At 37.0% G+C, this 11,156-nt stretch overlaps 2 protein-coding genes across 4 annotated transcripts; one reads left to right on the top strand and one right to left on the bottom strand.

Annotated features, from left to right (window-relative positions):
* Positions 1 to 1,612: 1,612 nt before the first annotated feature.
* C8H11orf71 (chromosome 8 C11orf71 homolog) lies at positions 1,613 to 2,277 on the bottom strand. Its single transcript, XM_077112874.1, has one exon. It carries the CDS (start codon positions 2,055 to 2,057, stop codon positions 1,665 to 1,667), a length of 393 nt encoding a protein of 130 aa, XP_076968989.1. The 5' UTR covers positions 2,058 to 2,277; the 3' UTR covers positions 1,613 to 1,664.
* RBM7 (RNA binding motif protein 7) lies at positions 1,978 to 10,519 on the top strand. Of its 3 annotated transcripts, none has more exons than XM_077112870.1 (5): positions 1,978 to 2,492; positions 3,409 to 3,571; positions 4,192 to 4,279; positions 7,197 to 7,290; positions 9,020 to 10,519. In XM_077112870.1, exons 1-5 carry the CDS (start codon positions 2,397 to 2,399, stop codon positions 9,374 to 9,376), a joined length of 798 nt encoding a protein of 265 aa, XP_076968985.1. In that variant the 5' UTR covers positions 1,978 to 2,396; the 3' UTR covers positions 9,377 to 10,519. The 3 variants fall into 3 exon arrangements, with proteins under 3 accessions (XP_076968985.1, XP_076968986.1, XP_076968987.1); XM_077112871.1 differs by having other exon boundaries at positions 1,979 to 2,492; positions 7,200 to 7,290; XM_077112872.1 differs by having other exon boundaries at positions 2,189 to 2,601.
* The last annotated feature ends 637 nt before the right edge of the window (positions 10,520 to 11,156 follow it).

Below are 11,156 nucleotides of genomic sequence, written 5' to 3'. Positions count from 1 at the left end.
AAATGAGGAACCTCATTAAAAAGGCTTCGAGTCTCTACCATTCACTAGCCTATGACTTTGGAAAATTTACTTCATCTCTTTGAGCCCCAGTTTCTAAGCAATAAAAGGATAGTATAATACGTCTCTTTTGGGTTGCTGTGAGGATTAAATGACATATACAAAACTCTGTAAGAGTAGAGACCTGTCATCACTTTATTCTCAGTGCCCAGCATACTAGTAGGCACAGAATAAGCCTCAGTAAGCATTTGTGAATAGACAATGAATAAAAGCCCCTAGGAAACTGCTGTGCACTTAGCACTCAATATAAGTTACCTGCGGCTGTTTTTTAATATTCTTTCTGATTTGGTTGCCAGATTTCTCATTACATAATCACTCTCTTATGTAAACTCTCTGGTTCATCAACATTTTCTTAAGATATGGTTCTAATAATTCAATATTGTGCAGTACATGTTGATTTTTAACAGAACATAATTATTTTAAAGAGGTCTAAACAGAGAGGTCTACTGTGATACAAGCAATCTACCTACTTAACTAATGAGTGGTCACTTACCAAGCCCACTACATTTTCCCCCCAGTATCACCCTTTAAAATTTGGGGAATTTATTCATTTAGGTGGTTAAGAGAACAAAAATATTAGCAAATGAGGAGCAATCAGTTAGTTAAGGGTGTTGCAACCCAATACTTATTCTTATCACTGCACCTAACTTGACAGCTCGGTATGTTGTTTATTTAGAAACCTCTCATTTTGAGCGTACTCCTTAATCTCCTGATGGCAGGAATGTATAAAGTTCATTCACAGTGTTTACCACCGAGAAGATAATCAAATATTGTTGGAAGGTTGAGTGAGAAAGACAAGAAATTTCAGGGGTTTCACAGTGTATTTTGCCATAGTAGACTCAGACTAAGGAGCTGGGATTAAAATACGAATAATAAAATGACACATGAAGGTGTACAAATCCATTCGGACCTTCGATAAAAAAGGAATGTAACTTAACTTAGAGTAGAAAGGTTTAGTTTTATTTTTCCGTAAGGGTGAGATTGGACCTTGTCTGTAGATAACCCTAAAGAAGGTAAAGGGGGAGATGGAAGACCCAAAGCGATGTTGGAGGAAAAACGGAAAGGTAAGTGTTGGGCCACGGATGACAGGATAAGCCATGGTAGTAAAGGAACATTTATTTTCATACGCAGAAATAAAGGGGAAGATTCTGAGATAGAGAGATAGAAAGTGAGGAAGCTGGAATTGCAAGATTCAAAGCAGGAGAATCTGGCGGGAGCAGGGGTGGGGGTGGGGTGGTGAAAGGGAAGTGGTTGTTAGGAGTTGTGGAAATCAGAGAAGTTTGAATCCTTTGTTGGAATGGAGTGAACAAAGGGTGAACGAAAGGATTTTTGGCCTCAGGGGAGGGTGGCTTAATTAGCTCAGCTCTGTGACTATCTAAAGTACTTAAGTACTCTTCTACCTCTTTATGAACTAATCATTTTGACTGCAAAACTATGTGAATTAAGTAATAGAATGTTCCTTTGTGATAGGTTATATTAACAGAATCCCCGCGCAGTTTTACATTACAATGAAAATACAGCCCTTTAAAAATAAGACAGCGGTTGCACCAAGAGAGAATTTTGGAAAGGCCTTGTTAAGCTAATTGAGGGGCCGAAAGTTATTCATTCTAAGTCGAAACTCGGGATGCGTTGAAACCTCCAAATGCAATCAAACGCTGTTCCAGCACACTTCTTAAGAGGTCGAGTTTAACCCCTGGGGTCGGATAAGGTGAGAATCTGGCTTTGTGGCCTCGGCTCCGCCCGTCAGAGACCCTTCCCTTCATAAGGCGGGCCGGACGGCCGCCACCAGTTACCCAATGGCTCTCGGTACGGACGCTTGCTCGCACCGCCTGCCAAAGAGAGGGCCCTGGGTGTTTCGCCTCAGGCCTGGCCACGAGGAAGCTGTCTCCAGAGACCATAGCCAAGGATAAGGCCGACGGGCTGAGGTCGCCGTGGAGGGAGCGGTAGGTCACTCTGTTCCCCTGATCGCCGGCGGACAGGGACACGTATTTCAGGGCCATCTTCAAACGCTGCCCGCAACAACTGCGTTATGTCCCTCGGTCAAATAGGCGCTTCGCGGCTCCGCAGATCAGGCCCGACCGTCCCCCACCCGGAAACAAAATACACCAGAAGCCATAACTAGAGCAGCGGCGGCAGATCGAAAAGCCACCTTCAATGAACGTTCTCCGCAAGAGCATGCGTAGACCGTCATCCCACGTCGACGTGGGCCAAGAACAAGCGTGATTTACGTTTACGTCGCGTGACGCTTGGAAGCCCGAGGACGTAGGGTTTCCGAGAGTGCGCAGTGGATGCCTGGGTGACGACCCCCTCGGTCTTATTAGGGAGGGGGTGACGCTGAGATGGGGGCGGCGGCCGCTGAAGCGGATCGCACTCTCTTTGTGGGCAACCTTGAAACTAAAGTGACAGAGGAACTCCTTTTCGAGCTTTTCCACCAGGTAAACGGCTGGAATCGGCCGATTTTTCGTTTACCGGTTCGCACAGGGCCTGGCTCAGCGGCCACAGTCGCTTTTCGCGAGTTTGGCCGTCAGTCAGAGCACCCGACGGGTAGGTTTTTGGAGGGTGGAGGTTGCACTTCGGTGGGAATTGCTTTATTAAGAAAACCTTGGTTAGTTCATGTCCAAAGTGAAGATGGTAGGTGGCGGAGGGATTCTCAGGCATTCCAGTGCTAAATATTCTGGGTCCCTAAGAGACATAGGTGTTTTCTAGTCCTTATTTCTTACCTTTGCCTTAGGATAGTTTGTCTCTGATTACTTGCTCTTCCCAAGACTGACAAAGTTGTGTTTGAATTTCTTTGACAGTCAGTATCTATTTTCTGCTTCATTTGTTATAAAATTAGAGCATTGTTAAAAAGATTTTAAATAGCTTCATAAAAACTCCATAGAAAAGCAGCATTGTAGTACTTCTGAGTTAAAGTCTTCAAGTCCTGTGTGTTAAAAATTTTAAGGATCCCATTCTGCCTTTCCCCCAGTGACTGGTAAAGCTTGATTAATCGATACCAAAGTAAATTTTAATTCAAGAAAATCACTGCCTCTTCCCCTTGAAAAGCGTAATTTCCGTGGGATGCGAAAATGTTGAATGTTGGTCATTTTGTTACTCCTACAGTGCTGTGAAGAGCCCATCCAATAATTGTTTTCCAGGTTCCCTATGGACTCCATAAATGTTAGTAAAATGTTAAGTAATTACTATGGGATTTTTAATCTAAGATAGAAAGTCGTGTTTATCTATTTTTTTGAAGTTCCTGGTTAAATTTCTGTTGCTTTTAAACTTTGTTGGTGCTTATATTTGTAAAATTTTGGTATTTTTCTGAAATTGTCTCATTTAAATTCAAACACATTTTTGTTTTTTTTTTAGGCTGGGCCAGTAATAAAAGTAAAAATTCCAAAAGATAAGGATGGTAAACCGAAACAATTTGCCTTTGTGAATTTCAAACATGAAGTATCTGTTCCTTATGCAATGAATCTACTTAATGGAATTAAGCTTTTTGGAAGGCCTATCAAAATTCAGTTTAGATCAGGTAACTAATTGTTGAGTGATGTTTTAGGAGGGATTTTGTTTCCGTTTTTGTTGTTGCTTCTTGCCTTTAACTTTATTCTTCAGTTTCAAAGGACTGGGTGAAAACACTTTCTCAAGCTTTGTAGGTAGCACACTATTTCCTTGGAAAGGGCTAACATTGACAACATCAGTTTTAACAATTGTAATTTTAGAACCATGCTTAAAATTTTAGTTTGGGTTAGTGAAAAGAACATATGCTTTAATATTTAGAAAAACTTGGGTTTGAATCCACACTGAGAAAAGAGCAAGGATTATTTTCTGAAAATATTTTTCCTGATTACTTTGTCCTTTACTTTTACAAATTTAGATTCTTGAACATGTGAGGATGAAATTTTCCATGTATCCAATCTTACGATGTAAATGTGATGAGAGTCAGAATACATACTTGTTTGTTTTAGCATAACTTGGGTTATGCACTTAGAATTCCCAAGTATGAAACTGTTGAAGAATTCTGCCACAATTTGTGGTTATTGTCTACTTTAGCTGCTGTCTTCCTCTTCCTTTTTTGGAGTGATTTAAAGGAGACGACATTTTAAATTAAATTTTCTGTCAAGAAGAAATTTTCAAATTATTTCATTTTAGGAAGTAGCCATGCCTCACAGGATGTCAGTTTGTCATATTCCCAGCATCACGTTGGAAATTCAAGTCCTACTTCTACATCTCCTGGCAGGTAATATTTCTTATCTATTGTTAATAGTCATTGGGAGTTTTCTTAAGTCGTGATCTCATAATACATAATGAATTGATTGATTCCTTATGTTCCTCCATCTCTTTATTCTGCTATATTACTTGTCACACTGGACTGTAGTTATATATGGATGTATTATAGGGAGTCTGTGGATAATGCACATTATATAGAGACCTCTTAGAATGTTACATATATGACCGTAGTTATAATCCTTTGTAAGGACATATACCCACATCTACATGTATACCTCTGAGTCAGAATTTCTCAAAACATTGGTTATCCTTACTTCTTGCAGTATAGTCTGATATTTCAGCCCTTAAAAATTCAAATTAATTTTCTGACCACTAATTGGCCACTACTTGCCTTTTTAAAATACCATTTAAAAGGTGACTGGAATAAGAATTTGAAGAATTGTATTCTGGGTGTGTCTCTTCAATTAATTTTGTAATTTTGAGCAAGTCCTTTCTCTGGTCTTAACCTTTTATTTTTTAAGGATAAGAAATTGAATTAAATGATCTGTAAAATCCCTTCCAACTACGGGGGTTTAGAAAAGGTACCATATTTACTAAAATAATTTTGTGTGATTTGGGTAGGCTTATATCTTCATCAGGGACTATTTTTTCAACATGTAACCTAAGTCCACAGAACTATTAGTCATAATGGGCTTCATTCATGAAAGTTTTAATAAATGTCTGCCATGTGTCAGGTTCTTTGCATATATTATCTCATTCTTCAAAGTAGTCTTATGAGGTAGGGCTTATTATTATTATTATTATTATTTTTTAACATGGGCAGGCACCGGGAATCGAACCCGGGTCCTGGGGCATGGCAGACAAGCACTCTTACCTGCTGAGCCACCGTGGCCCGCCCATGTAGGGCTTATTATCTCTCTACCTTATATGTGAAGAAAATAAAAGATTGAAGGTAAACTTGCTCAAATTTGACTCGCTGATGAGCATTGGGGCTAGGATTCAAACCCAGGCAGTGTGACAAAGCCCAGCTACTGTCTATACTATCTAGTAGAATTTAAAGTCTGAATGAAGGCTTAAATATTTTTGTAACTACGTGTTAATTTAAGTTCTCTGAGGAGGGAGGAGAGTCTTTTGAAGAAGTTTGAACTGTGAGAGAGACTAAATGTAGATGGATGAGGAACTGTAAGAGCCAGTGTACCTAGATCATAATAAATGAAAGATGGAACATGAGGTAATATCAGTAAAGTACATAGAAGTTGGATGATACAGGATCTTTTTTATAGACTGTAATAATGATTTTGAGATTGTACCCTAGGAACAGTAGGAAGATACTGAAATGTTTTAAGCAGGGTAGTGATAATAAAAGGTTTGCTTTTAGAAATTGTTTAGTTGCAGTGGGAAAATGGATTGAAGGGGACGAAAGAGTGAAAATAGAAAGACCAGTTTAGCAGGACCAGGTTAGCAGTTTTGGATTCGAATGGTGCCAAGCACTGAGGAGAAGTGAATGTCTATGAAGTGATATAGGAAGGTGGAATTGGAAGCAAGCAATAATGTGAAAAGGTAGCTTCCTAGTGTCCTTTCTTGCCAATTGAAATTAATTGTGGTTTTTTAATACTTCTCAGTAAGACTGGTATTTAGAGCCTCTTCATCACTTTTACGGAAACTTCAAAGTAACTTAAGTGGAGAATAAAAGACTATTTTTTTCCCTTCAGAATAGCTCATTTAAAAAAATATAGAAGTAAATATTTTAATTCTTTTTTATTTTCCATGGGCAGGCACCGGGAATCAAACCTGGGTCTCTGGCATGGCAGGCAGAAAATTCTACCTGCTGAACCACAGTGGCCCGCCCAAATATTTTAATTCTTGATGAAAGACTAGAATGATTATCATTTTTACACTGATTTTAGAACATAAAATTGTTCTCCCCACCCTTTCACAGACAAGTATATAAGCTGCTTTACAGAAACCCAAAATATAAAGATCCAAACTATAAAACATATCAGTTGGTTATTTATGCTAAAGGCATGTTTTAAAATAAAATGAATTTGCTAAAATGTTTTTTAAATGAGTTTTTCTGTAGAGGAAGGTACCGCTATGAGGAATAAGATTCCTTAAAAATAAGCATCCTGCGTGAGCCATGGTGGCTCAGCAGGCAGAGTTCTTGTCTGCCATGCTGGAGACCCGGGTTTGTTGCCCGGTGCCTGCCCGTGCAAAAAACAAAACAAAACAAAAAAAATCCTACGATCTATCCAGTTGCTCAAGCTTAAAATCTAGGTCCTGTCCTTTATTTTTCTATTTCCCTTTTAACTCTGTCAGTCAGATCCTTTCAGCTTTAGCTTTCGGTGTAGGCCTTTGTACTAGCCCATGGATTGGCAGATTTTTTCTGTAAAGGGCCAAATAGAAAATATTTTTTAGTTTGCAGGTCATACACTGTCACAACTATTCAGCTCTGCCATTGTAGCTCTAAAGTAGCTGTAGATAATGCCTAATCAATAGAGAGTGGCTGTGCTAAACTTTATTTATGAAACCAGGCAGCAGGCTGAATTTGGGCCACTGGCCATAGCTTGCTCACCCCTGCACTGCCCCTTGTCTCAACTAGGAACATCCTGCCTCCGGGTAATTTTGTTATTCAGCTGTCACTTCAAATGTACCCTTTTTAGAAAAGCCATAATGGGGAAAGTCCGTGCCTGACCTGCCAAGCTAAAGTAGGACCCCTCTCTCCCTCACCTCCAGTTGCTCTATCACATCACCCATTGTAGTGTTTATTACCATGTAAAATTATCTCATTGTCTGTATCCTTACCCCAGCTCCATAAAAGCAGGTGCTTGTCTTGTTCATTCACAGCTCTAAGGACTATCTTTTTCATGATTGGTATTCAGTAAATATTTGCTGAATGAATGATTATATGTTGGTTTTCTTATTTTTAGCAGGTATGAAAGGACTGTTGATAACATGACTCCATCAACACAGATAAGTCAGAGAAGTTTCTTCTCTCCAGAAAATTTTCAAAGACAAGCCGTGGTAGGCTGATTTTTCAATTTGTTGAGAAACATCATACTTAAATGTCCATATTATTATTAGAACATTTTTAATGTTTTTAATTCACTTTGCTAAGTTGGAAGTTTTATTCTTTAAGTCCCTTAGGAATAAATTAACTATTTAAATTAAATTAACCCTAAAATTAACTTCATAAATTTAAATTTAAAAATTACTCATTTTGGTTTTCACTGGGCCAAAATATGTAGTTAAAAGATTGAAGATAAATAGAAGTTGAACTTTATTTCACACTTGTATTTCTCTTTTTAACCACTGTTTATTTCCGAGTGTGTATACAGATAATGGAGACTTATTCTGTGATGTCCTTGCAACCCACACTGATTGATTTTTCATCATGAGCTCTCTTTAATATTTTAATAAACTTAAATTTATTTATTTATTTATTGAAATGACATCTTCTAGACTAGCTCCTTCTTTTTGTGTGTGTGTGTGGGCAGGCACTGGGAACTCTCTTTAATATTTTAATAAACTTAAATTTATTTATTTATTTATTGAAATGACATCTTCTAGACTAGATCCTTCTTTTTGTGTGTGTGTGTGTGTAGGCAGGCACTGGGAATCGAACCCGGGTCTCTGGCATGATAGGCGAGAACTCTGCCACTGAGCCACCGTGGCCCGCCCGGCTAGCTCCTTCTTGACTTTCCGTTTTTCTCTAATGATGTTACTATGAGACTAGGCTTAAAATCTTCGGTTATCTTTTACTGTTTTATCTTTGTCTCCAGTCACCAAGTCTTTCATTTTTTCTTTGAAGTAGGTCTTACATTCATTTCTTCCTTTTAATTTTCTTTTCCTATGTTATATTCTTGACTAGTGGTCCCCAGAATTGCAAAACAAAAATATAAAAGTGAAATAAAATAAGACCAATATAAAGAGATGTAAACTTTTATATGCATGTCGACTAGTTTTCTCATTTTGCCACAGACCATTAAAAGAGAATTATCATGAAGTGTGATAACTTATTCACAGGGCAGAATTTGGGAAACAGTGATATAAATTATCACCTGCCTCCATTTTTCCCTCACTAGTTCATCTTGAACATCATTTCTAAATTGGTATTACCTTGTTTTGCTTATCTTCCCTGCACATTGACTTGCTATTGTTTGCAAAATGTCAGCCTAGTTGTTAGGTATCTTTCATATTCAGGTTTCCGTGAACCTCTTTAGCTGTACCTTCCATCAGTCTCACTGCTTCTTAAATCTATAACCTGTGTCAGTCAGAATTATTTGCTATTTCATGAACCCAATCCTGTGTTTCCCTCTTTTTTTGTGTGTGTACAATTTCTTTTCCTTGGACTGCCTATCCCTTAAAATAGTTTCGTTAAATAGTCCACCTATTTTTTAAAGACTGATTGTATGTCACCTTTATGAAGCCAGGATGATATTGAACTCCTGGTTCTTTTCATGTTAATCACATGGTGATTTGTATTATAGTAATTTTGCTTGACTTCTTCCCTTCTAATTTGTGTTCTTGAAGGCAGGGAGTACTATTTACACACAGATACCTTACAGATATACTTTGGAATGAACAAAACTACTGTACTACTTTCAGTTATGTTTGACTTGGGATCCATTTAGGCAAGAGTGATTTTACTTTTCTATCATTATAGTTTGGTTAACTGTGAGCAGATATTTGTTGGTTATGACATCTAGAAATACTTGCAGTTTAACTTTTCCTTTGTTTTCTCTTCCCTTAGATGAACAGTGCTTTGAGGCAGGTGTCTTATGGTGGGAAATTCGGTTCTCCACATCTGGATCAATCAGGATTTTCCCCAACAGTTCAGTCACATAATCATTCTTATAACCAGTCTCCAAGCTCCCAGTGGCGCCAAGATACATCATCATCACAGCGTAAAGTCAGACAGAATTCTCATCCCTACCTACCAGATAGACACTATAGCCGTGAACAGCGTTACAGTGACCATGGTTCTGACCATCATTACAGAGGAAGCAGAGACGATTTCTTTTATGAAGATAGAAATGATGGCTGGAGCCATGATTATGATAACAGAAGAGACAGTAGAGATGGAAAGTGGCGCTCATCTCGACACTGACAAGTATTAAAAGAAGATTTCCTTTTTATGGGGTCATTTTAGGCCCTATTGGCTAAATTGGCTTGGAACATTTTGTTGAAAACCTGTACAGAGCAGCTTTACAAGTTGCCACGTTTCTTTAAAAAAGTGTTTTTAAAACCTGGAGCTACAGAAATAAGAATTGTGGTTCCAGTTTTATTACATTAATAACCTTTCACCTCAGGGTTTTATGAAGAGGAAAGGGTTTTATGCAAAAAAGTACCACCATTCCTAAACATTTTAGACAGTTTAGGAAGAGGGGGTGAATTGTATTGTTTGGTTGTAGTATAAAACAAATATTTTAATTATTTGTAGTCTTTTTGTATTGCAAGAAATTTGTTAGATTTTGGTGTGTGTAATAGAAAACACCTAAGTTGGTCTTAAATGCCATCAGTATTTTGTTAATAAATTAGAAAACTTTTCAGTGACTCATTTTACTAACATATTTGAGAAAGCTTATTTGTAGAGTTGAGGGTTAAATCATATTGTTTAACTTCTTAGAGAATTGAAGTACATGTTCTGTGACATGTTCTTTTAGTTTTATCCTAATTGAACATACAAGTGTAAATGTACATATATCATTGTTTCATTTAAAATTTTAGAAATTTTTCATTAAATCATGCTTAATGTATGACTGAAATCACTCAGGAACTTAAATGTCTTCAGATGTATATTTTTACATTATAAAACAGTATTAGCATAAAAACACAGTATTCTTCCCCTTTTCAGGAAGAAAAAATTTCAATGCTTAGTGAAATAAAATGCTCAAATGTTTTACTGAAAATCTACTTTTTTGGGAAAAGGATTCATGAAGTCTTTAAGTGCTGTTTCTGTCACCCAGATTTCTTAAAGTTTAGTATTTTCAAAATTCTAGGACATGTGAGGGGACACAATTTATTGTGTAAATTGTACAGGTTGCTTTTCTGTTTGAACATTTGAAAGGATTTAGTCTTAAGCATTCCTGATGTAAAATTTTTTAAATTTAACAAAATCTTTATGTATCTAGATGATTCTGTCCCTTTCGTTGTGAATTATAAACTTGTTTATAAAAATTCATTCCTTGAAAAATTTGTATCCTTTTTAATACTGACCTTGCATTTGTAATATGTTGCTTTTTAATATATTTAAAACATAAAAAAAGCCATGTCTTATTTTTTTCTTTAGCTAACTTTGGAGACATTGTGTACAAAAAGATAGCAGTATGCTTTTATTCAGTGATTGCTTGGTTTTAAAAATATCAGTTACTTGATTTAGAGCATACTGAAATATATATTTTTGTACATAACCTGATATTTTGAATCAGATTTTCAGTGACACAATGGATTATAGTTCTGAGTGCTATAAATTTTAATTACTCTCCCTGGTACATTCAGATTTTCATTGTTTCTAAATGTGTTTAGTTTTCTATCTCTAGGTAAACGGTTCCAACCAATTCATCACAAGGAGTTAAGATCAAATGTTTCTCTTTGCTTAAGCAGTCTAATAGTAGGATTTGTTTCCATTGAGCCTGCTGTTTTCAGTTATCTTATTATCTATATGAAAACTTGTAAGATTTTGTAGAGATTAATTTTGCTTTGTTACAACTTATCCATGGGTCAGGATTCTTTGATACTGATTCACAGTGATCCTGATTGAGAATGATATTTTTTAAAAAGCTTTTGGGGGCACCGCTTATGAGGTTCTAGTGCATCTTGCTCACTTTAACCTCACCTAGTGGCAACTGACCAAATTAAGGAAGTGTACTGAATGAAAAGATGAAAAG

The sequence above is a fragment of the Tamandua tetradactyla genome, chromosome 8, assembly GCF_023851605.1.
Source record: "Tamandua tetradactyla isolate mTamTet1 chromosome 8, mTamTet1.pri, whole genome shotgun sequence".
NCBI classification, from domain to species: domain Eukaryota; kingdom Metazoa; phylum Chordata; class Mammalia; order Pilosa; family Myrmecophagidae; genus Tamandua; species Tamandua tetradactyla.
This window is presented reverse-complemented; position numbering and strand designations above follow the sequence as displayed.